Source organism: Diplotaxodon limnothrissa, linkage group LG1 (genome assembly GCF_057381915.1).
Source record: "Diplotaxodon limnothrissa isolate DT_005_m linkage group LG1, D_limnothrissa_male_GT1.1, whole genome shotgun sequence".
NCBI classification, from domain to species: Eukaryota; Metazoa; Chordata; class Actinopteri; order Cichliformes; family Cichlidae; genus Diplotaxodon; species Diplotaxodon limnothrissa.
The window spans coordinates 8984616-9011993 of record NC_140596.1 but is presented as its reverse complement, the minus strand read 5'-3'; the positions used below and the strand labels follow the sequence as shown (position 1 = coordinate 9011993).

At 41.0% G+C, this 27378-nt stretch overlaps 1 protein-coding gene across 3 annotated transcripts; it reads right to left on the bottom strand.

The window, feature by feature from the left end:
* Positions 1-923: 923 nt before the first annotated feature.
* On the bottom strand, positions 924-23665 carry kctd15b (potassium channel tetramerization domain containing 15b). Of its 3 annotated transcripts, none has more exons than XM_085352202.1 (5): positions 23634-23665; positions 20808-20983; positions 14290-14434; positions 9446-9751; positions 924-1082 (listed from the first exon to the last, which is right to left on the bottom strand). In XM_085352202.1, exons 1-5 carry the CDS (start codon positions 23640-23642, stop codon positions 924-926), a joined length of 795 nt encoding a protein of 264 aa, XP_085208328.1. In that variant the 5' UTR covers positions 23643-23665. The 3 variants fall into 3 exon arrangements, with proteins under 3 accessions (XP_085208328.1, XP_085208335.1, XP_085208320.1); XM_085352209.1 differs by lacking the exon at positions 23634-23665 and adding an exon at positions 23297-23308; XM_085352194.1 differs by lacking the exon at positions 23634-23665 and having other exon boundaries at positions 20808-21010.
* Positions 23666-27378: the final 3713 nt, after the last annotated feature.

The window sequence follows — 27378 nt, the reverse complement described above, 5'->3', positions numbered from 1 at the left end:
CCAAGAAAAGCTCCCTCACAAGCTCTCAGAGCCTAATGAATACAATTTTCATACATCCTTCATATTGGAGAAAGAAAAAAAGAGACATTAAAAATAATCCTATTAATAATAATTGTTTACACTATGTCATGATAAGAACAGCAAAAGGAGCAAGAAGAACATACTTTAGAAACAACAATGAAAAATTGTAATAAACAATCAGTTGGCAAACGATGTCGTGTTTGGCAAGGTCCTGACAGTCGAAGCCAGGCCTGTAGGGTGAGGGTCATGGGATCTTGGGGGTTGTGGGAGAGGGGGTGGGAGTTCACAACATTAAATCATGTCCTCTTGTTGTCATCCTTAAAAACATCCTGTCTGCCAAATCTTCCTTGTCCCACAATAGACCAGACTTGTCACCAGTCAGAGAAGACTGAGGCCTCACACACAGACACGGACGAAACAAAAGATAGAGGGTTGGGGTGTATGTGGTATGCTGATGATGAAGTGGATTGGAGTTCAAGGCATGGGAGGGGGGAAAACTGTGTCCCTCCAAGAGTCTCGGGACACCTTTTTATGACAAGGTAAGGGAAAAAAAACAACCAGTCACTGTGCTAAAATGTTGAGCTGTCAGCTGCTGTGGTGTCCGTTCGTCATTGTTGTTTTCATCACAGTCCCAGATTCTTTGGGCGTTGTTTAACATAATTAAAAACTTTTGTTGCTGATGCTTTTTTTTTTCCTTTGTTTGGTACTACATTCCCCTTAGAGTTTTTGCAGAGAACTGGTGAGGTTAACAAGCCTCTGCTAATACTTAGGTATGTTGGGGGTGGTTGTGGTCCTATTAGGGCAGGAAGGGAGTTGGAGTAGGCAGGGGTGGGGTGGTGTGAGAAGATGGAAGAAGTATTAGGGGGAGGTGGGGGTGTTGGCAGTCCCTCGCCCAGAACGCTCTAGTCCAGGGGTTCTTGTTTTATCCTGATGGGTGTGTTAATGGAGAGACTTCGCCGGTCCTCACGACACAACACATACTCGCTAAACTGGGACGAGTCCACGCCGCCTCCGCATGATGCTGCCACGCTGAAACCTTTCTGGAAAAGACGCTCCAGAACCTGCAGAGAGGACAGAGAAGAAGGCATTTACAACAAAGGTACCATGTCAGTAAGGACAAGTCTAAATGAAACAGTTTGCAGATAGGATGCAGGTTTCAGGTTTTATACAGCTCTAAGGAATAGTTTGACGTTTTGTGAAATATGCTTATTCTTGCCAAGATGGGAAGATTAATAGTGCAGCTCTGTCCAATAACAAGTTTGTCCTCCTGTCACATCAAAAGCTCACTAACACTTTCGATTTTGTTTGTTTAATCTGCACAAAATCCAAAGAGTAAAAACAAAACAATTCCCTGTTTTACTGTGCTCTGCTTTATGTCTTGGTGAGGAACAGTTGCCAAAGCCACCACCAGACACACTAGAAAGTTAATGATCTCATAACTGCTTTGGCCTGTAACCAATCAGAAAAATTTGTTGCGTTTATACTTCAGTTTTAGTGCAGAGTAACAGATTACAGCATCTTTAGAGGTGCTGGTAGGTTAATTTCCTTGGCTAACCTTGTTTTTAGTCTTTGTGCTGATTATAGTTTAGTATTTATATATAAGACGTATAACATCATCCTCAACAGTTAAACAACTTTGTGTATTTTCCCAAGAATTGGACTTTTTCATTGTTTTAACTTTAACTTTTTGTGTGATAAATCTTTTTTTGTTTGTTTTTGCGTAAAAATTTTGTTGTTCCAGAGTCTGGCCACGGCCAAGTCTTTCTACTGTAAAAATAAAGTTTGCTATCCATTTTTACTAATGAATGAGCATTTTTACTAATGAAGTTTTTGATATCTACACATCCAGTCAACGGACATCAACCTCCGATGTTCATCAGTCACAACGTGCACCATGTGTCATTAACCCTCCCCCACCTCCAATCGCACACAGTGATGAGATAAATCCAGAGGGCACTCCGACATCACACCATCTCTGCAATATTCATGCTGCTTGTGCTAGATTGGCTACCGAACTGAGGGCATGAGCTCAAAGGGATGAGGAGAGCTGAGAGTGAGTGAGGTGTGTTAAGAGGCTGAGTGTAGCTCAGCGTGGTGATTACTGGAGCTCCTAATTTGAGTAATGAAGCTTGGGTGAGAGGAGAAGTGAGGTCCGTGAGCGAAAGAGAGAGCGACGTGTGGGGAATGACGATGAGGAGTTATGGGTCATCTGAGTGTGGACAACGTGTTGGAGCTGCAGGGAGAGAAGAGGAGATGGGGTTCATGTTACCCCTCTAGTCTGGACAGTGATACACACAGTAGTCCAAACAAGAGATGCGCTCAGACTCAAACGCGTGAACTTCAGCATCACTCATCTGGGGTAATCCATGTGGGATGTTGTTTTTTTGGAGGGGGTATAGATCTAAATCCCAGTGAGAGGAGTGCCGTGTATTTACTTATCCCCCCTTCCTTTTAAAGAAGTGTGCAGTGCATGGAAATGAAAGGTCTCGCCAAGGGCTAACTCTTTCTGCCAGATAGAGAGCCAGAGAAGTTCACGAAAAACAGAATGATTTCTTCAGATGCTCATACACACACACACACACACACACACACGCGCGCACAGACACACATTGACACGTGCACTCGTGGCGAAGGATGACCTCTCTAATTACAGCTTAGGCCCCATTGGCGTGCTACGGTTGAATGTTTAGGCCTGCAAGTCAAAGGGCCGCAGCCTCCTCAGTTGGGGATACAGTGAAGAAGAGCAGATAAACTCACACAACGTGCAAGAATTAAAATGTACAAATCCAAAATATAACAAATGCATACAAACTTGTTGAACAGACCTGAAAAACCCCAGCACCCATCTGCTTTCAAATTAAAACTTAAATGTGCACCGACATGCTACTTGTAAGCAGAAAGGACCACTTGCAAAAGTTAACCCCCTCCCCCTTTTTGTCCTCTAGCAAAATGACAACAACAAACTATGTAATTTGTGAGACAGAAGGGGCAGCAGACAGCTGATGGTGAGGACGGCTAATTAAGAGACCTGCCCAAGCATCAAACACTCCCAAATCCATGACAGACGACGGAGGAGCCTAACGATTATGGAAATGATATTACATAGCCTTCTTTGATCATTGCATCACATTGCATTTTTCCCCATCATCTCTTAACGCATGTGGGACTCCATCATGTTCAGCAATGAATTTGGTCACAGAGGAGAATGGCCTGATCAATAAAGATAGTCTGAAAACACTTTTATCATTAATGCATGGCAACACAAAAGACTTAAGGATATTATTATAGATAGTTGTAACTGACTCAAGGATACTGTAATGACTATAAGATGCCATAAAAAAAAAAACCTTCGCATTCAGTTTGACACAGTGAGTTAGTGCCATGGGGGAATAAACAATATAGTGAATAATTAAGACGTATCCAAGCAAAAGGTTTTAATGTCCACAGGACAATGTCCCGAAATCAGTCCCCGTTGACAAGGAAAAGTAATGCACCCTCTTAAAAAGCTAAAACATGTCTGGTTTCTCAGTTCTGCAGAACATACTTCTGACCGCAGGCTTTCAGATCCCAGCTTATGTTGTACTTATGCAGATTTCTTTGCTTCCTTTACTGCCTCACTTGAGCGAAACCATAACAAAATATTCTAACGGCGAGTTGCATGTGGGCACCCTCATTGGTCGATCCCTCATCTCTAACACGGTGATTTCCACGAAATTGGATTACAGCTAATTAGCAGTCTTTGTTTTGTTTTTTTGTTTTTTCCGTTTTTCATGTCCACCACTTTCAACCTAAAGACAGGCTTCTTTTCAGCACGACACCACAATAATCAAAGCAGGAAATCAAAATAACAGTGAAGAGGATATTGCAGCACCAAACTTTGCTAGTTGTTCTATGAAATCAAGCACTTCCTTTTGTCTTCTCCTGTCTTTGTGATTGAAGCTGAATACAAGTGTCTCTTCAGCCTCTTCATCCCCAGTGATCCTGCATTTGAAGTCAGTCTCGCGGTTGCACGGTCGACTTGGCCGCACAGGGATCTCCCCTCAAACACACGCACACCATTCAGCATTTAACCATCCATCTGAGCTGCCACTCAACCTGGAGTCACCACGGGGATCAGTAGGGTATACATCAGCCTCACTCCTCTAACCTCCCAGCATCTTAGCCAAGATGGCGAGGCATGTATCAAAGTGGATGAGTCTCAGGCCTGGAAACCGGAGCACAATACAATATTGATGGCCACCAGAGTGCACAGACACACTTGCAAGACTTCTCAGGAGGAGTTGTAAGACACTTGCTCCTCATGGCGCAAGACACAGAGATGATTGACACATTATGACACACACACACTGTAGCATGAGGTGGGCGCCACACTCAGGGGGTTGCTTTTGTTTAACTATGCAGTCTTCAATATGTGACAAGGAGCACTAACTGCAGTCTCTGCGTCGTATCCTCTGCTTATCACAAGCATCTGGCATAAAACATCCGTGAAGCTCCAACTCTTTCTAATTCTCTAAGCCATCTGCCAGCTTTTTAAAGAGTCACAGACAGCAAAAACACGTTGACAGAACAGTCTACTTGCAGCTGACTGAGCTCCATTACAAATAGGCACTCTAAAGTGTCTTTAAGCATCATGATTCACCGAGGATTTTTAGCTCAGGTGACCCTTGTGGGAATGCAACACTTAACCCTGGCACAGTAAATACATACTGAGCACAGAGGTGTTTTGGGTTAGGTCCGTCCTCAAAGGGACTGCAAGTAGTTCAACTACTAAACTGAGGAGACTTAAATACACAAGGGCTCCACCTGACTCATCCGCTGACCTTCTCGTATTTAAGACACCAAGAGCCATCATCAAAGAAAACTTTGCGAATTTACTCATGTCCTAAAAGCACAATCTTTAAAACTCTTTACATTTTATACCACTTTATACTCCCGCACCACTTACAGAAAATGCAAACCATCATCCAATCTATAGATTAAAACAATCCTGGAGTGGATATAACTGTTACAATTATCTTGATCAGCTATTAATAATAACTATTAAATTATTGCTTAGCCCATAAGCAATAGTGTAATATTCTATAAATCTCTTTTTTTTATATTTTATAAGCTCATTTTGTTGTTAATACATCTTTTCCTTAAAATTAGACTTGGAATAAATAAGTTTCATTTGTAGTGAAACATATTCTCATTGGAGCATTTGACTTCGTAAAATTTCCATCACTGATGTTCACATTTATAGTACACTTATTGTATGAGCCATTTCTACAGAGATAAAGATTTTGTGACACTTGATCAATAAAATGTAACACAGAAAAAAAGTGCCATATATTTGATTCATTTCTTTTGATTAAACTACGACTTGTTAATTACCTAATTGTCTTCAGTTGAATTGTCCTTCTCTGTCATTATTCTGATTTACGTTCCACTACCTAATCAGCCCGTGTCCAACAAACGAATTAGAACAATTTTTTAAAGATTTTTCTGGCATCAACTGCTGAAGCTGTCAGCAGCCAGAATTTCCCAGCTTTAATCCTCTCTACACACTGGCTTGCTTACTGTTAATCTTGACATTGTGCTTTACCCACAGAGCCACACAGAAAGCCAAGGGACCCAAAGCCATAGTAGTGTTAATGTCTTACTCTGCCACTCGGGCCACTGAGGAGCGCAGCGGAGGTGTTTGTGTGGCCGTGTCTGCTCTGATGAGCTGTGCTTTCTCTTTTCACCCAGCGCTGGATTGATGGAGTGGCAGCGTGACATGTAAGAGAGTGTTGCGACGTGTTGCGTTCTCCGCCTGGGCAGCAGGGGGACAGGGGACCCTTCTCTACGACTGCCTCCGCTGTCACATTGATGTAGGACGGATTGGTTCTGGTCTGATCTGAGTGCTTCATCATGGTGATGTATGGAACAGCAGGCCCAGCTCTAGCGCTGGGACGCGTGTGTGTACACCTCTGTGGCTCTTTGGCTAAATGTTTTCCCTGCATTCAGTGCCTTTGCTGCTTTTTGTTTCCCCCCGCTGGATCTACATCACAGCGCAGGTGGTTTGCATTACTCCCGAAATTCCATTCATGACTTCATGGAGAGTTACTTGCCAAGGTGGATTTGTTTATTCTCCCTCTCTCACATTTAAATACACAAGACAACAGATTAAAGAAGTGGCTAAATTTGCAAGGCAACAGAATACATATATATCTCAACATGCAAAGAATTACTGCTGCCACATTTCAAACTATAAATAGATGATACAGTATAATGATATATCACCAATTTTAAAAGCATGAAAACCGAGTCATGGAAATCTTTTCAATGTTCATGAATTATCCTCATGTTTTATCTTATTAAAATGGAATATTAAATGTTTAGAAAACAGGTCGATATACTTAGTGTACAGTAAGGTATGGAGAAATGTGTGTTATCATTTTGTGACCAACTATAACAAGGTCTAGCAGTGTCCAGCCTGGAGCACGAAAGCAACAGTACCTCAGCTTCAATAAAATCTCTACACCTCTGACATAATAAAGTGAAAACAGCACACATTTAAATGTCATCATATATCCATCTCTTTCCTGTCAAGACCTCTTCTGAAACTGATCCAATCACACAGTAAATAAGTTTCAGACGGTGCTGCCGCAGCCTCCCCATGCTCTCCCTGAACTTCCTCTGTGGGCAGGGTGTGGTTGTGTGTGTGTTCCCCTGGGTTAGGGTCCAGGCTTGAAATCAGATCAGAGGCTCATTGTCTGGCAGGTAAGACAAGGATTATTTTCCTAACCTTTTCATTCCTTCACGCAACAATGAAAGAGAACAGAATGAGTAAGTTGTTTGGAAAAATCTCCCCTTACAACAAAAAAACACCTCCATCTGCTCCTTGTGTCCTCATCTACATCGACTCAATGAGCCGGGCCCCTTCACTGTGTGTGCATATGTACGTGTGTGTGTGTTTGTGCTTTTCATTATTTTTTTTAACGAATGCCGTAGAGCTGTATCTTAGAGGGCTCACGAGGAGACACCAAGGAGAGGCCAGAATATGAGACAAGAAGGGGTCGCTGCCTATAAATCTCGCAGATCCGCCTTGTACGAGTTTGTATGAGAAAAGGGTTTCGGCTCACCTCGCCTTCAGAAGAACAGCCTAATAAAGGCCTAAACAATAAAGATGCCGTTCAGATTGTGTTAGTCAGATGTGCTCACATCCCATACCCAGTCTCACTGGTAAACAGAGTGGGAAAATGTTGTGTTAGTTGATGCGGCCAATTAATTATATTGTAAGTCATTTAAAAATCTATAAAAGAAGTATAAACCGGTTTAGGCTGTTTGAGAAATTGTAAGTATGGTATTAAAAAATGCAATACGTGTATTTCAATTGCCTTGAGCGGTGTTATATTGGAGTCTTTTTAAAAAAGGAGCTGTGTCTTAAAAAGGAGTAAAGCGTAAATTATGCATATCATTTTCCCCCCTTTCCATTTCTCTTCTTCATTTTTTCGCAGGAAAACATGGCCGCAGTCCACACGTGCTTTGTCCCACTCGCTCTGCTCTCCTCCCTGGAGGTGGTCTCTCACGCTGGCAGGAAGGAGGTGGAGGTGTCAGAGTGCACTAGCCTGCCTGGGAGAGGCTCTCTCTGGGTGCTGAAGGGGTGAAGGCTCCTCTATGTGTAGGTTTGTTCATGGCTGTGGGCACTCAAGTGTGTTATATCGAGCCTGTGGTGTGAGACTGTTATGTTTCCCCCCGTCCTCTCTTTCTCTCACAGGGTAACACTACTGTAAAACTATTTTTTTCTGAAGTTGCTTTTAATCTCTTACTACTTGACTCCACAACATGGTCAACTCTGCTTGACCAAAAACGGATGTTCATCTCACACCATTTTTCAAACCGGTGCCAAACTTATTCAAAAACAGATCATAAAGCAAATGTATTTGATATGATATTGGCGGTAAATTGCTTTATGGTAATACCGTGCTGAGGTTTTGCATCATTCTCATCCCCAACAGCCAACTGAAGACCATCGTTTGACAAAATGAAAAACTCCAAAGGTTTTTGTACACCTGCACACTCCAGCTGTTGCTCCAGAGTGGCTATTATGCCAGTTATTGACAACAAGCTATTATCTCTACTGTGGCAAAATGCAATATAGTGGGCCACAAATCATGCTAAGTGCCTTACAGCAAAGTTTTGAGGTGTAATTCCAGCTTACTGTTACTGAAGAAAATCAGTGTATATAACAGCATTTATCTGGGAAAGCAACCTGAAAATAAACTCTGCAGACTGGCACAGGACTCACACAGAAGGTGACCAACAGAAAGCCACCTCTCCCTCAGCAGATGCCATCGTGTGCCATTCAGCAAAACAGCTAAGTGGATCTGCAGAGTGGTCACAAAAGCCCAGGTTGAGCAAATCCCAGCCAGGTGTTCAAATGTTTATGAAAATGTTGAAAGTTGGTGTGAAAAATGGTTTGCTTGCCAAGCAGAATACTTTGCTGGATAAATGAGTAGATAAATACATAAGTTCCTCTTTGGAGTCTGCATCCTGTGGCTAACATTAAATAAAGAATTGGTAAGAAAAGAGAATGGAGGGGTATACAAGCACAGTATCATAAAACATTGTGTACAGTTTCACTATGCGACAGTTAGAAATAAAACAAATATTCAATATTTTATCTTCATGTTGAAAGTAAGCTAAACTAAGCTGTTTGGGTAAAGATAATGAAACATAATGCACATAGGCATTTTGACACTTTCCGACTCTTCTGCAAGTGCGCCACTAAAGTTACTTTGTGGCTTTCCCCCCCCATGTTGCACAATGTTCATATTAACTACCACTGTTAGTTTCATGATCACGTTGTAAGTTTTGTTGTTAGCAGCGAGCCAGTAAGTTGGATCTTTGCATATTCACGTTAAAAATGAAAGTTTTAAAGGTTGCATCTATAAGATTACAGTTTATTCCTTTTCAGCTGAGGTGAGGAGGTGTTGGAAGAGCTGAATCAGCTCTATATGAGCAAGCAAATTCCTCACAGCTGAAGACAGCTGTCAGTTACCTAACTTAGCTGATTTGGTAGCTACAGAATGCAGCCTTGATCATGATGCCGCCTCCAGTTTTAGAAAGACTGTGACTATGCTGCAGTCACATATTAGACACACATCAAAACTTTCTGTTACACAAAGCCATTTTGCTCTTGATTCTCTGCAAGTACCATGATATCACGCTTATTAGTGAATAAATGTAACAGAAAAAATAACTACGCATGAAAGTCATTGTTAGATATCAGCACATATTTGTTATATTGGCACTACACTCAGAGGTGTACACACAGGACAATCTAACTCAAGTAAAACTGTAAACACTGTAATGTGTTTTACACACAAGTCTAGAATGTGATAAATAAATCATGGGCAGAGAAGGAGATGAACAAAGGACAGGCATTTCAGCGTCTTACCTGGACGGAGTTGAGCCTGCAGTAGCCATTGAGGGGAAAGCGGATGACGTGTGTTGGGTCCTGGTTCCAGCCAGCATTGACCGAGTTACACATAACGTCTCCAGTCTCAGGAAAGATCTCCTCAATGAGGACCTTCTCTCCGCTCAGGGCGATCCTCTCGCCCAGGTCAGGTGTGACACGAACCACAAGGCAGTCACAGGGCTGTGCCATCCGTCGTTGCTCGCGCTCCTGCTTCCAGCGCTCGAGCTCCTTGATCATGGGTGTCAGCTGGTAATAACGCGCCTCTTCGTACAGCAGGTGGAAGTCCTGTACAGGCAGACAAACGTACAGATGAGAGCAGTGACTTTGCATGTGTATTATACTCCTCTTGGCAATATGTGTGACTAACACACTATGACTTTCTCTGGATTGCAACTCATCACCAAGGTCACAGAGAAACCCTACACATATACAGTATTGTGCAACATTAATATGACAGAGAAAAGTATATCTGCGGGACTCCTTATGGCTTCCTCACAGCAGCTAATGATGTCCTTGACCAAGACACTTAACCTCTAATTACTCCAAGAGTGGGTTCTTGCTGTATATGAACTCTGACTCTTCCACTGTAGTGAAGTGTGTGTTACCTGTGTAGCAAAGGTAACTCACAGAAGATCTAATAACTAATTGCACATTGACAGATAGATAAATTATTATTATTATTTTTACAAATGGCAAAATAACAGTGTAGGATTTTAAATTTATAAACTTGCACGAATGACAAATTAATCTTAATATAATACAAAAATGTGACCTTTGTTTGTCCCCATGAAGCTAAAATTTTTTTTTAAATGCATTTGGTTTCATGTAATACGTCGACCAGATTGAAGAACAATAAACCAAGATCAGTGATGGACTCGGACCAGCAGGACAACACTCTCAATAAACAAAGGATAGCCATGCTGCAGCTCTCCTCCACAGTAGCTCTTGGCAGAGTGGTGTTAGCCTTTAGCATGTTTTAGTGAGCTGACTCCAGAAAGGCCGTCAGTTGGGCTCTGGTGAAGTGGGATGGTGCATTCCTGTGCACAGACAGTCTGCAGCAGATTGCCTGCCTCTCCCTCCTGGGCAGGGTTTGCTGGGGGCCATTTGCCCCTGCGCTCTTGCCTCTAATTTCCCACAAGACCAGATGGCCCCATCATTCACCACTACCACAGAAAATACGGGAAGGCGGAGGTTCGCTATTGGAGGCAGACGGGAGGTGAGGAAAAGATATGTGCAAGTGAACATGAGGACAATCATCAGCCAAGGAGGTTTTTAATGTATTCCTCACATGGAGGGAGTTTTATGTTAATAAGGCTTGTGGCCCGATGTTAATCTCCTATTAGAACAAGATTTAATTAGGTTACACCTAAATGCTGCAAAACCTTTTTGCTAAATAATTAGTAATTAATAAATCTGTGTTCTGATTAATGTTTCACAGTGGCAAACAATGACAGCTTAATTCAATGAATGGACATAGTAAACTGAAGCAAAGAAGTGATTGTCCATTTGGTGACGTTTTTCGAGAAAGAGGTTGCTGGGTTTTTTCGTAGAACAAAGTCCAAACACCCAAGTGAGACAATGTGTGTTTGTGCTGCAAAAACAACATATGTTTCATATAGTCTGCATCATTGGTGGCTCTGGGTGTCTGGGTGTCTGGGTGTCGGCGCTGGCAGCGAGCCCTGATCTAGAAAGAGTTTTTCCCCTTTTCCTTCTCAAGACCACTGCTGGGCACAGAAACAGAGCATGGCAGCAAACAGCATATTCATTAACCCTGCTGCTTCTGTCAGACTCTTTAGCCTTGAAAAGCCTCCCTCACTGTTTTACCCCTTCATCTAAACTGTGCCTTCATCCGAGGCATGTGAACGACACCCAAATACAACTCCATCTGGACACGGCGTTGACGCAACACATCTTAAGCTGACGGTCTAATGTTTAAGATTTCAGAATGCGAAAAGAGGGGGTGGAGGTCCTTTTTTCCCTTTTTCTCTCCCTTACTCCCTGTCTTTTTTCTCCTGGCCTTCTTGCTGCAGCTGACAAAACTCATACTGAGACGCTCCCCTTCAGGCAGCTCTCTGTATCAAAGTGCTACTCCTCATCCTTCACAGGTCTGAAGCCATGGATGGATATGTTTTTAACAGGGGTCTGTCTGCGAGGCACTTTAGTCATCCTGAGTAGAGCAGAAAACAACAGAGTAATCCTAAGCGCTGAGGTGAGGATGAGAGGGAGACAGGGCCAACAGCTCCGTCCTGGCTGCTGAAGCTGCTGCTACTGCTGCCAGCTCTACGAGACAATTCATCCCCCAATCCTGTGTCCAGACAGCCCGTTTGAGCTTCAAAATAATGATCCGACCTGATCGCCCACTGGCAAGGCAACATTTCAGGGAAGGACAGAGGGAGGGAGGGAGAGACAGAGAAAGAGAAGAAGAAAATGATGGAAAATGTCACTATAAGGGAGTTTAGAGGACTAGTGAAGACGTAATGTAGGTTTTGGTCAAAAATGACCCCCCAAAAAAGCAGAAGTTCAAGGTTGTTGAATAACAATGTCACTCAAAAATAAAATAAAATCACAATAAAAGCGCCTTTCTGTCATTTCCAGCATCTGAGATGAAAAAAAAAATCAATTTAAGGAGTAATGCAAAATCTGAATAATAACAGAAAACAGTAACTCTTACCGGTTTATAACCATGCCCTCAATATGACTGAGCATTGCTTACTCTCTCGTGATTAATTGTAGTTTGAATAATGTGATGAGGGAGGATATTAATAGTGAATATTTTGTTCCAGTGATGCAGGCTGAAAAATTTCTTTTCCTATTCTGCTCAGACTTTCACATTGATTTAGCAAAACACACAGCGCCGTGGCTGCCAGCAGCAGAACAGACCCAGCCCTGGGGCGACGGCAAGCCTGATTGTGTTCAGATAAGGACATGCTCAATTCCGCCTCGCACTATTTGCATTTTTTTTCCCCGGCTTCACGCAAATTGAAAGGTATGCAGATCAACACAGGCTTATGCGAGGGGATCGTAATGAGTTGAAACAATGAAGTCCAATGCATTCTCTTCCACTGTGGTGCCTGATTGGACTGTCAAGATTTAACAGAGGGGAGGAGGGGTGTATGAATAAGAAGGGAAAATCTAATCGGTACTGAGTCAGGCCGTCATTTGCCAAAATATGCAGGGCTTTCATGTCATGTTCTGTTGTCTGTGGTTTGGCTCTTGTTCAGACTATCCGTGGGGCCCAAAGAGTTTGCCCCTGGCTCTCAGTGGCTTGGCTTTGCCTTGTTACCTCGTACAGAATGATGAACAAGTGCCAGTGCAGTGAAAAGGTCATGAAAACTAAGGTGGGGTTGACGTGAAGCGAAGTGTAGAATACACCTAGGAAACTGTATCATGGAATGAAAACCTCGAGAAGGAAGAAGCTGTAGGAAGATAATCATTCTGACAACGTCGCATATGATTGTATGAATACTTGTTAGGTGAGACTAAATCTGTACTAGTGCCAAAAATAAATTTAATCGTTATCTTTTATATTACAGTAGATTAAATGGCATGCGTGCAATGTGAGCGGGGTCATAGGTAGTGATCATCCCTCTAACGCTTCAGGCTTTTTTAGGGTCAGCTAAACATTTTAGCATCTTTTAGATCATCGTTTTGTTTTCACAGCCTTTACTATTTTGGTTTACTCTCATCCCTCACTCTCATCACCCTCATTTCAAGCAGCAGGAGGCAAAAAAAAAGCTCTGTTACACCAACTAAATGTTACCTGGCCAGAAGCAAATAGCATGTAGACAAAGTCAACTAATGAACATAGGCAAGAATTTAACAACTAAAGACACAGATATTTTGGATTTATTGGACTTACATTGGCAGGTGTCCAGAAACACAACTTCAGTGAAATGCTAATGTTTAAAGTTTGCTAACACTCTATCACATCAGCTTCTTACACAACTTTTACAGCTAACACACACACACACAGTTTACTCTGTCAAACTGAAACCTTCACAACACAAAAATACAGCGAATGCAAAAAAGCTCGTACAGATAATACATTTAAATGTAAAACTTTTCACAATTTGCTTTTGTGCCCCGAACATGTGCTTTAAATTGTTTAATACAGGAATATGACAAAGCACCTACATTGTCTGCAATAGATACTGACATGCCACTAAAACAGGACACACATGCATGCAGGTTCATTGTCTCACAAAGAGCAAAGAGCAAGTGCAAAGAAGTACGCATATATGGGGCACCAGGTATTAAACTGGACCTTTCCCTTCCAATTCTAGACTCTGGATGAGAGTTACTGTCTGCATGGAGCTGAGTGGAAGTTCATAAGGGGTTATTTCACCTGGGATCACTTCTATAGAAATTACACTGGGTGAAAAACAACAGCTCAAGGCTTTGGCATGCACACCACCAGACCATGCTCCAGTTAACCAGTTAGCAGTTTACCTTTCCACCATTTAATAATCAGGCTGCATCCATTTTTTCCTCTTCAAAGTTTCTTAACTACTGTTTATGTTTCTACTACACATAATTCATATGATACACTTAAGGGGGGTAAGGCTGTGTGTATCAAGCACAACTAGTTGCACTGTTGTGGTATCAGGTTTATTTTGAAAACATGCTATCAATCAGAGAACAGAGAAACTGTAATAAATACAGAAGTATTCACACTTAAACGTGCAATCTTTCGAAAAATAAAGAAGCACACAGAGTGTGAGCTGATGTCTGGGCAAATGCCTTTTATGTTATGTTGTTCAAACAGTGAGTTGATGGTGCAGACAGGTACACACAATACAGTATACTGTGGTGCAGACACATACCTTGAAGTCATCTGGAAGGAGCAATTTGCTGGTCCTGAGGAAACTGAGAATGTAGCGGAATATCTCGCCATCCCGATCTATGAAGTAGTGCTGCTTCAAGCTGTCCAACACGATGGGCTCGGTGCCATTGAACAGACGACTGATTCTGGAAATTGAAAGACACACACACACACAAACACACGCACGCAGACAGCCGCACACACAAACACAACCACATAATGGAATGAGCCAGTTCCCTTCAAATGCATGAAACAATTACCCTCCATTTATTTTTCAATTTTATTAGCACTAAGCTTGAAATGTATTAGCATCCCAGGTTGAAACAAGGGGCTTAAGGCACCGTTCCTCCATTCCAGACTTGTTTGAAGTGTCCCTTCTGTAGAGAGATTACAACAACACACACGCTTGCTGCTTGTACTTACAGAAATTAATGGCATGAATGTAGCATTACAGCTCTATTATTCCATCTGTCAGAAGGCTGGAAATGAAACAGAGGTAGGAAATGGTGACGGGCCACATATTAATGTGAGAATATGTGGAAAAAGATATTTTACTTTTACAGTTTGATTTCGTTATTAATTCAAGGGGAATTCGGACAGACTCAATCCTACTGTAGGCCATACTGCTTTAATTTAATACAGTGTTACAGCTTGTAATAACACTCTTCTTGTGCTGTATTGTCTTAGTATGAGGGAAAATTGCAGAACGTAATTTTCTTAATGTATGTAATTGCAGTTCGCTTTAATGGCGAGAAGATTATTGTCTTGCAGCTGGAATCATAGGATATTAGTGTTTCTTCCTTTGCAATCTGTGCAAGTTTTTCTTGTAGAAGAATAAAAAGACAAAGCACCAGCTGATAATTCTGATCTAAAACATACACTTATATTTGTGAATATGAACCACCCCACTGAGAATGAACTCAACATATTGACTATTAAATATTTGAATTTGTTTTCAGAAATCCATTTTAAGATGAGAAACATGACCAGAACCCAACAAAGTGTGCTGAGTTTTCATTTTCTCCCTCTATTAAATGGGTTAAAATGAATTAAAATAACTATATTAGTCAACAGAGGTATCTCTTTCACATGTTGAAGCAAGGACACAATAACTTCTAAGATAATGTAAATATCAGTGCCCAAATGATGTGAATAATGATAAACTAAAGACAGTAAATACATATATACTTTTAAGCTTTCACTAAGTATTGACAAGACTTTGCTATAATAATAAAACACTTGTTGCCTCCTAGTATCCCATGTTTAACCCTTTCAGTTTACTGCAAGATGAAGGGCTGGGCTGAAGCCAGCTACAGGGGCTCATCAAAGCAAAGAGTGGAAATTGCTGTTATCTTTAAACTTTCATCACACCATGCTGGTGCCGCGCCTCGAGATACCCTTGGACAGATATTCATTTCCCCTAATATTTGTGTGCTTTTCCTGCCGCTTACCTGCAGGTTCCTCTCTCGCTGGTCTAATGATCTCATCCAGGCACCTTCACTTTATCTGTTTGTTCATTTCCAAGTACTAAATATCCCCTTTTTAATAATTAAAAAACAGTTTTTTAGCATCTCCCTAATATTGAGAATGTGCAAGTGTCCCATTTCGCTAAAGTTTCCGAAGTCTGAAGTGCAATAATTTAATTTGGTGACTCATTTTTAAACAAAACTCACCCTCAGCAGAGAAACCCGGAATGCCTACGCAGTGTAAATAAGCTGTACCGCTGATTTACACGAGAAATCTGTTGCACGTAACCTTCTTAACGTTTTCCGTGCACATTTACAGTACATCGTCTTGCAGAGAAACAGCTCTTGGCACGGAGCTATGTTGCTGTTATTATCATCATTTTGAAGTAATCAGCACTTTAATCACAACAACAGCTTCTAGGTTGGCTGACAAAGTTGTGCGACAAAAGAAAATCATAAAACCTATTTGCAAATATGCCGACCAGCACACGCACGCACGCACGCACGCACGCACGCACGCACGCACACACACACACACACACACACACACAAAGCACTGCCTGAACACTGGCATTGTCAAACTCTATTACATGACAGAGGAAGGGAGCTGTAGTGGGAATGTCAATGAACAGACACCAAGGCTTTACTCACAGACTCATTTCGCTTGAATTTACAATTACAATCGGCTGCTTTGTAAAAGTGTATGAGCTTGTAGTTATTGGCTGCATCAGGTATCTTCTGACCCTGATGTGTTGGCTCAACACACAGAAGCTATCAAATTAAATTTGCTCTGTCTCTTTTCTTTGACTTGACTGTGTGAAGAAGGAAAGCAAAGATGGTTCTCCCCCCTCTCTCCCCTCCTGCCATCCTTTCTCTTTTTCACTCTCTCCGACTTTCCTTCTTTCTGTCTCTCTCTCTCTGTCTCTATCCTTCTCCCTTACTTGCTTTCTCTCTGGAAATCGATGCAAAATGCTTTATAAAAAACCAATACTCATCTCCCTGTTTTGCCCGAGGTGTTCCTTTCTCATATGGTCTTGCAATTCTTCCAGCTAGAATTTCACCATACTCCTCCAGGCTAACTCTGTTTTTCATCTCCACTTTTTTAAAAAGCAATTAAAATGCTGCCTGTTTTTCTTTTTCTTTCCCTCTCTCCAACTCCCTTCTCTCTCGCTCTCTCTTTCTCTCTCTCTCTGTCTCGCTGTCTTCTCTGTTGGTCTCCTCATTTTTCCCTTTTCTGTTAAATCTCTGAATTGGAGAGGGTGTGTCCATAGGGAGTGGGGGTTGTATAGAGAAATTAAGAGACAAGATACACAAACAGAAGGGCCAAAAAACAAAGAGACAGGCAACGATAGGCGAAAGTACAAAAAAAACAGAAGTACAGAGAAAAGAAAAAGAAGCACAGAAAGAAACAAACAGAATGCAGGAGAAATGCAGAGAGATAAAGTGGGAGAGAAAAAGGTTTGACGGAACTAAAAAACTTGGATAATGCGTGCTAGTCACTGAGAACGAGGGAGGTGGTGGGTGTTGGAGGTTATCACGGATGGCTCAGATCTCCTACCCTTGTGGTGCCAAGCGAGGGCAGGCAGTGGGGCAGTAGGTGGGCAATATCTGGCAGGATGTTTGCTTCACCAGTTAAAGCCAGCCAGAGGCTGAGAGCTGCCAAAGACGCATCCTCGCGAGGTTGGGAATAGGACCCAGGTAACACTGATTCTGCTTGAACAGACAATGTGTGGAAACTGTATCACTTGTGGACCCCTAACGAAGACAAAGCACCCAGTGCTTCTTGGAAAGTGAAACAAACACACCCAGGGATCTCGGTGAGGCTGTCCAACCTGACATCAAAGGCTGCCCACAATGGCTTCCGAGTAGGGAAAGTCAAATAAGAAAGTTCAAAACCAAATCGCTACAGTCCCTGGCTCTGATTCGCAAAGTCATGCTTGAAGCAACTGTGAAATACTAGATAAACTCATGGTTCTCCAAACAAGCTAACCCAAAGGAAGGGTGATACAGGTTTCAAAATAAGGAAACACACTTTCGCTTTTTCCGAAGATCGTGACTTATGGAAAATAAATGAGAACATTTAACTCAAGTTCCAGCCTAACTATAATGCCTTTGAAAATCTTGACGTGTTAATGCAATCAGCAGCAACAGAATTCGCTGGTTCTCTGGTAATAACTTTCACTGTGTATATCTCAGTTGCTCAGTATCTGTCCAAATTGGGGTTAATTGCAAGATTATGTGATTTTTAAAAAATAAAAAATACTATAAACATGAATGTATTAATGCAAACATCTCCACTTTGGTACTGCCAATATTTGCCTGCAGCTCTGTTTTCTTATCTGTTACTTTATGGTTGTATAATACGGCTATTTCTACTCCGGAGCAACAATTACTTCCTGTTAATATTTAACATTAAGTGAACAGAGTAAAAGATTTATTTGAAAGCTTCAGCTTTATCTCATGGTGTGGTGTTGGTACTAAAAAAGAAGCTTGTGATAATGAAACAAAATAGCAATAAAATAACACAACTCCAAAATTCTGTTACATATTTTGAGCTCAGCTTATAGAAAAGTACATTTCCAGAAACAGAGGACCACTTAAAAAGCATAAAGCCAGTACAGATCTATCATCTCTGGACATAGAAGTCTCGTCTTCATAGAGAAAAATGTCCAGTAGTCCTTTCAAAATAGTTTCCTTGTCTGTGGAACATTTCCCCTAATTTTCTCAGCTTCTGTTCAAGTGACTGCTGAGACTGTCCTCTTTGAGAGCTACACAGAGTGCACATCAATGTTTCATGACCCTTGTCCCTTAATATGGCCCACACAGAAGAAGATGAATATCCACACATTAGTTACTAGACTAACTTTCTCTTGGCACCCTGCATTATTTAGAACCCAATCTATTAAAAGTAATCAGCAACTTCAAACTCTTTAGCCCTGCTCTTTCAGTCGTCACGTTTTCAGTTTTGCCCGTGCGCCTTTTCTTGACCGGATGTAGCTGAACACAGCATATGCGGTTATGCCAGTGTAATTGTTTTGCTTTCTGCTGTCAGCCATTATACTAATTCACACAAAAGGGCCCCTCCTTCCACTGGCTCCAGTGGAAAGTGGAGCCCTGAGGCCAACTGTACGCTGAGGAGGCTGGGAGAAAGAGAGAAACAGTGAGTGTATGCATGTGAATATGTGCGTGTGTGCACGCACGCGTGTTTGTGTGTGATCCAGAGTGAGAAAGAAACAGCACAAGACAGAGGGAGGGAGAGAGAGAAGGAGCAAAGGAGCATGTGTGAAAAGAGAAGGAGAAAGAAAGAGGAAAGAGCACTTAAACCAAACCAACACTCACACTGATATCCAGTCTTTACTGTAAAAACACTGCTTGGATGCTCTGACATGACTCTGTGCTGCATTTGGAGTAAAGACCCTGTGCATCTCAGAGTGAATAACTTCTTTGTAAAGCGTAAAGCTGCATCAGAGCATAATAAATACAGGAACACAATAGCAATGCACAATTGCGAATACAAATGACACAGAAATGTAAAAACCATCTGTCCACTGGATAAACTGACTATGACACTGAAATAGTGGACAAAAAAAATTGTCTTAATAACACAAACAACGATAAACCCTTTTCTGGTTTAAGCTTTATCTTTCTCATGACATGTTGCACTGGAATAGAAAGAGAGTTGTCAGGGATTTCCTGTCAGCAGACTCTATGAATATCAAGACTTTATTACCAGGGGATTATGTGGATTATTTCCTGTAGCCAATTTGGCAGGTTTTCTAACAACCTGGTGTATGTTTACCTTGGCCCACATGGGATTCAGCTGATGCCGAAATGCAAGGAGCATAATGCAATAAATGACAAACTGCATTAGAGGAAAATATGGGAGGGGTCATTCAAATCAGCATAAAACGGAGTCGTTTTATCATTATTTGAATTTTCTTCCTTTAGTAGTGGCACCTTGTTTGTGGATGGAGCTAAAAATGTGTATAAAAGTGTGGGATGGTGGATTACCATCAGCTCTTACACAGCCTGAATCATCATGCTTTTTTTCTTAGAAGTGGAAATGCTTCATGTGTGACTATAGCAATCAGATAATGAAAACAATAGCTCACAAAATAAAAGGATAAGTCATGCAACTTTTTATTAAAATGTTTTGATAAGGTCATGTTGCAACACATGATAAATGGCGGTTGCAAAAAAACCCCTACAACTTGGAACATGCCATGATTTTAATCACATTTGAAGCTGTTTTACATCAACTTTGATTAAGGGGGTTCTGGACGTTTACGTCATTAATTTTTTTTCCAGTATTCCTAACAGCACCCTGATCTGTGGGAAAAATAGAATAAAATAAATAAATAAGGACTGTGAAAAGGGGGCGTAGTGTGAAAATGTGAATTCACACAAACACTACTACTCACATCAGCAGTAAAACATGTGTAAGGTTCTGCACAGCAGCTGAATTTTCAATAGCAGCTACCATGTGAAAGGAGATAAAAAATAAAAGCCCTGGAGGTATTTATTGGAAGATTGGAATAATCACCTTTAAAACAAACAAACAAAAAAGCAATCACATGTATCATTTTTAAGGTACAAAGTTGAAAGAATGAAGAGAAGAGAAATGCCCCCACATGATTTGAAAAGATATGTGGGGAAATTGTCCCCAAAGTTTCACTGGTGATGTCCCAATGCCAGTCAGCTAAATGACTTGCTAACATCTCAGATTCTGTTAGACTTCATTAACAAAACCGCCAGTCAAATCTATTTTTTAAACGATTCACTGTGAAAAATGCAACATAAAGCTACTAAGATAAAAAGTGACTGAAATCTAACTGAATATTTATTTAGGAAACATTTTCAATTATTTAGTTAAACTGGAATAAATGCATAACCGTGTCACATTTTAAACAAAAGCAGCAAGAGACAGAATAAACTACTCTTTAGTTTGCTCATATTTCTTAAAGTTGATTTTAAAAAATAAATAAAAAATAGATAAGCTATGAATTAATACATTAAGATCAGCAGCGATGCTAGAGGCAGGGACTGATCTTACCTTGAATCTGGGTACTTGGTGAGGGTTGCCAGGCTGCTAGTGTACATGTGTCCCCCGACATCGATGTGCACCGGGGCGTTCGCCTTGGTCAGCTGAGCCGGCAGAGGGATCCCCTGAGCGGCCAGAGGAGAGACCGGGGACCGGGTCAGAGACAGCCTTGACATGCTTCTTCCCTCCTGAAAGCAAGTATAGAGAAAAGCCATGGGAATAAAGGTAAAGAAGAAATAAAAAAATCAGCAGAGTGCTCCTAAACAGGGAAGTAGATAGTATCCTTTCTGAATGGTATCAGATCACTTCCATGTCTGTCTGGTCGCATATTTAGCCTGGAAATTATTGCCACCGCTCTAATTAAGTATGTTTGCATCTTTTCATGCAGCACCGCAGGCGAGGATAGGAGGATGCTTATTAGAATCGGGGTGAGAGAGAGAGAGAAAGAGAGAGAGACAGAAGGAGATAGACAGATAGAAAAAGAGAGGGGGAGACGGAGACAGGGTGAGGGGGGAGAGAGAGGAATGCTAGGTGTCAGCCTCCAGGGGAATAAAATAAACTGCTGCTGCAATATTCTAATTAAAGGTCGCCTTATGTGTTAGACGTGATGCGCCCAGACACACCAACCACCAATCTAAGAGTAAGGAAAGCTCGACGGGGAGGGAGCTTTCAACTTTTCTTCTGACACGCACACGCATCCATTCAGTACACAAAAAGATTGTCATGTGTCCGCAGATAGTTTGAGGCACACGGGCCTCGTGTATTGCACAAAAACGCATCCGATTTCAGTCGAAAGCAGGAGAAGTATCATGTTACTTGCAGGCCAAACTATTGTGTATCTACTTGCTGTAGCTCAGTGTCGTTGATTAACCACTAAAATAAAGTAAAGTACATGGCACTAGAGCCTACTGTATACAGACTGTGGGTGCATATATTTGGGACTGGGGCTTACTGGGAGCACGCCGGAGCACTCCGAGGTCAGTGCAGAGCTGAATTAGATTACCTGATGAAATGATTGACAAAATATTTTCAATTCGATGCGCCGTCATTTGATTCCGCACTGCTTCAGGAGGAGCGGAGGAGGCGTTTATATCCAACCTACTGGTGCGTAATTTGTTTGCCAACAGCGGCAGGTGAACCACAAAACATCAGTGTGGCCACATTTCAGTGTTACTATTATCTGTTACGAAGCATATTGTACATCACAGAGGCTGAGTTTATTTTTTTAAAGGAAAAGTAAACAAAGATATACTGATCTTAGTCAATTTTCTTTAATAATCATAGAATAAAGGTCACCGTTTCTCCACTTTATCACCACTAGTCCGTGCCTACAGGCTCTGGTTGAAATACAGACCTTCCATTCGAGGAAACCTAAAATAATAATAGGAGCTTCATAGTACACGTGTGTGTGTTTAAACAGACTGATATAATAAAATCCCAGCTTTCACTAAATTATGTGAACTGATCAGTTTTCTGTTGCACATATGGGCTGTTGCACTGTCATTACTGATAGACGGGAGACCTTTTGCCAAAGTCCAGATCATCCCCGCGGCTCTAAGAGAAATGCCAGTGGGCACACTATGAGACAGGAGACTTTTTTTTTTATATAGACCTCCTCACAGCAGTATCGTGTTCGTTTAATGCGATTACAAGAAGACGGGATTACATTTCAAAACCCAGGAACAGAGAAAAAACTTGGAGAGACTTAAGAAGTTTAGGGCACATACACAAAGACACACACGAACACCCATCGGTCTGTCCCATCGCGGGTATTTTCCTCTTTCCTACTTATCCACCAATTAAACAATGAATTCCCTACACTGACATACAATGAAGAACAAATGTGGAAAATAAATATAGAAATCTTCTTACTATCCCGATCACATTCTCATTGATTTCGCTTGTTCCCAACTCTCTTGTTCCCTATCACATACACACAAACAGTGAGTGACACACGTAGACACACAACACATAAATTCCTTCACAAAAATCACAGCAGCTACAGAGACTCAACTTTCCTTCTTTGAATTGCTTTCTTGCTGCTTCCCTTCGCTGACCCCTGCTCAGACATACTGCTGTCGAGCTCACACTTAATGACAGCAACATAAACCCTGACGACCGATCTTTAAAACAACCACGAACCACGGACACAGAAATCTCTGAAAAAGAAACGGTGCGATACAACACTCCCTCCGCAGGAACACCACAAGCCCCTGCTCTGCCTTTAATCTACCAAATGCTCAACATGGCGTCTTATTGCTGCTGTACAATTAAAAGCATAATCCCGACACGTGTAATTCACTACCCGATTGATAAAACACACACGTGTTAACTATAGGGTACAGTCTGGCAGAAAAGACAGAAAATACACTTTGGTTGAGCAGTAGCCCTATGCAGGACTCTCCAGCACAGTTCAACTGTCCTTCACGAAAACTGTACCTCCTAAGCCTACACTGTGCGTAAAAAACATTGGATTCTGTAATATTAAATTGTCACCCTACCGTTTCAAACATTGTAGGGAGTCCGGAGGAAATCCGTGCCGGCGGTCAGTCCCAGCTGCTGTCCGCGTAACCCCCCAAAATGTTCAAATATTTTCTCAAAATGCCCCCGAGTTTGTCACCGAACTACACCGCCGTCCAGTTCCAGTACCTATACTGCCGCACGGAAAAGCCAAGTATTTTTTCTGTATCCGACACAAAACTGCTTTTAAAAGACGCTAGGTTGTGGCCGGGATCGACTGCAAAGAGTCTCTGTGGCTTTAAAGGCTCAATTGCAAGGCTGGCTCGACCTGTCCTCACCAAGCTTCTTTGTACCAAAGCGCACAGGAAGCGTCCTTACCTTGAACATAGATGAGATGATCTCCTTCCCCTTCTCTGCTCTTATTTGGATACGCGTAAAATGTGCGCTCTTATTGGAATCCTGCTTCGTATTTCGGCTTCTTGTCTGCCTTTTTGCCTAAATGAAACTGCCCCCGTGGTTTGTTATGAGAAGAAGAAAGCCAATAATCCTTCTCTAAATAACAGAGCGGAGCTAAAAAAGAAAAATCTTGCTCCGGGCTGCCCAAGCGCCTCTGGGCCAGGGATTAGGCTACAATTAGCTCAACTACACTCTCTCACCCAGGCAATTTTCTCAAGGAAGAAAACGTGATACCCTCTATTCCCGAAATTATGACTACATAGATATAATAACTTATCTTATTTTTTCCGGCAAAAAGTAGTTGTGATTTCGAGGGGGTAGGAAACCTAACAGGCAACTGTCTGTCGCTCAATAGATTTAGAGCAGCAAAAAGCAGATTTTAATCATTGTCATTTCGTCTGATGTAATAGTTCCCCAGGCTGTCCAGCTAGTAGGATTACATTTCCATCTCCATCTCCAAGCTAAATTTAAAGTTTAAAGCGGGCGGGCTGCCATAGTCCTTTACTCAGGCAACATATAATAAAGACGCAATAACTTGTTGATAAAGTCTCAGCAGGAAAAAAATATGTTGAAAATGAAGCGATATCCTTGAACCAATATCTTTCATGCTGTGATTTTCCCCCCGTGTTCCCGCTCTCTATTCCTCTCCCTCTCTCTCTTGCCTTAATGTCTGGAATTGTAACGCCAAATTTCCTGCAGGCCATTAAAATCAAATGACGTCTATGGACATGCATGCATGCTGCTGCAGAAAGCGCCCTCACAACCTGCCTGCAGCCAAATGCGCCATTTCAATTATAGCGCAGGGCTTAGATGGAGATATCTGCCCAGAACACCCCCCTCTCTACTCTACAATGAAAGGAGGCAGCCTCCAGACTTTTGGAAAATAAGATTGTGCCTGATTATTGTTATTTTTCAACAGAGAAAGACACAATGCAAGTGATGAAGCGCTAAAGTGTTGCGCCACTTCAGCACAAAGTAAAAGGGGGAAGAAGGAGTCAAGCAGGTGCTCACGCCAAGGAGACGATTATTTATTTATTTGCATGTTTGTTTATTTGCGGGTAAATAACTGTGAATAATTGATGCAACATCGAGCCCAGTAATTACTCTGTACCAGAATCGTGAGAGGGGTGTAATATTCGTTTCTTGATATTTGGCGCCAACCAGTGTAGGAACTTATTATTGGTCCATAGGAAATACATCAATTCACTCAGTATTTTGGAGCCTCGTTTATCCCGAATAGTATTAACATTCTTTTTAAGCACATAGATTTCCAAAGCAATATCACTATGATACTCTTCTAACATTTTCTTATCATATATATATATATATATATATATATATATATATATATATATATATATATATATATATATATATATATATATATATATATATATATATATATATATATATATATATGTGTGTGTGTGTGTGTGTGTGTAACAAAGCGAGAGAGAGAGAGAGAGACAGATTTATAGAAAATCGGCATAAAATAACAGATATTTAAATATAAAATTAAAAAGTGCTGGTGATATTTGACAGCAAGCTGATGGATGTGTGAGAATGCGCCTCTCCTTGAAGCAAGTGAAGTCTTTATAATTAGAGAGACCTCAGCGTGCCTCAAGCGCTCCCTTCTTCCCCTCTGGCACAGATTTGTTGCTTCCAGAGGTACAGACTGGAGGGAAAGAGGGATTTTTTTTCTCATTAAAGGAAACAAGCCCGGAGTTAGTTCAATTACATGAAGTATGCAGGGATGTTGTAAATTTAAAGATTTAAATAGCTTACAAAGTGGCCCCGGGCCCCATCAGTTAATTTCCTTAATTTATGGATTTTATCGGTGTCTATGTGGAAGGGAAGAAGTAGGTCATCTTGAGGATTTGCATGCAGCTTTGAGATTTCCCAAATCTAAACATCTGTCCTCCTGACCAGCACATCAGCAAGTGAGAAGACAGACAGGTTTCCATTTCCATTTTCTTAACCGTCCAAAAAACTGTCCCTACGATTAGTGTTTTTTCTTAGTTAAGAGTTAAAAAATGTAGATCTGATTGTACTATTTGACCCAGGTAATGAGATTATAGATGTTTGGTCTCCCTGATGCAGGCACAGAGCGAGATAACAGCTCTGATCTAGTTTTCTTTAAAGGATTATTCCACATAATTTCTTCATTATTTTAAATGTTTACTTATGTAAAACTACAAAATGAACATAGATTTTTGCTCAAATCTGAGTCAAGATGTTTATGTTGCAACGTGAAGCATTCAAACTGCATACATCAGTCAAAATTTCAAAGTCTCCTTCAGACATATGTTAATGTAGTATATGAATTAATGCATGACCCCGAGAAGAATAACTTTGCCTCTAGGTTCAAATGCAAGGTGCTATTACTTATGTTGCCTAAAGTGGCACAGAGGACAATGCTGTGCCTTTCTCCAGCTTTATCACAAGAGGATAAAGCTGGAGAATATATATTTCTACTATATATTAATCACAGCATCAACGGTGTATTGCATGCTTTATGCCTCTGAGGGATAAATTGTACTATATTTTTTTATTAAAAACAATTTATTCCACCTTCTTTTTTGTGGTACAGACACATGCTTACCTTTTTTTTTTGTTTTTTTTTGCTGTAAGCAGGTCAGATATCTGACACCAATGAATGAGTGCATGCTGGTATTTATTTTTTAATCTGGAGGATATACTTATTACTCAAATGAAAGATGGAACATGGCACCATCTGCTGGCTAGGTGTAACACTGTGAACAAAAAAATGCATATTGATGAGTTTAATTATTATTAAATCCTTTATTTAAACATGTTGTCTCATTGAGATCAAGATATCGTTTTCAACAGAAACCCGTGTATGAAAAACATATTCAATTATGACATCAACTTTTTTTTTTAAATCCAGCCTCCCCCCCCCCAAAAAAAAACATAGGGTTGGATTTGATACTAGCATTGGGGTCAGAGTATCTCAGAGGATTAAAAAAAGCATGTACAAGGGATCTTAGTGTGGGATATTGCAAATTTTGGTATTGATCTAAAATCAAGCAAATACAGGGTCAGTACTGCCGATACTGATACTTTTAAGCTATAAAGGCAGCTTATCAAGGGGAGAGCCACGTGTCATGATTCATAAGATGAATCATCAATTTGCAAATTCAGAGCACGCTTGAATGACCACTAATTCAAATTGATTTTTTTACTTTCCCCAATACTTATTTAACACAGAACACAACTTTTACCTTTTATGCATTTTAAAGCTGGGGTTTTTGGATACCTGGAATGTAAATGTGCCCGTCACTAAATCACTTTGGATCATCTTCTGTTGTTCAAATGTGCTATAAGCTACAACTCAAACAGATGTGAACTGGAACACACCTATTTGATTTATAGCTTCTATTTGACATAACTTTGATTTAAGGTTCAGACATTTTTCATAGTGCATGTTTGAAGTTAAAAAAATTAAACGCAAATTAAACAAATAAAGTATCTATCCTATCTTGACAGAATCAATTCAATACCAATGCCAGTATTGGTATTAATACTTTCAATATCTGGGTCTATCCAGCCACCTCTAGCTTTTGGATAAACCTAAATGTCACCTTTTAAAAACGTTCATATAAAGCCATAGAATGAAGCTTCATAGTCTTCTGTAGCTCAGTCCATT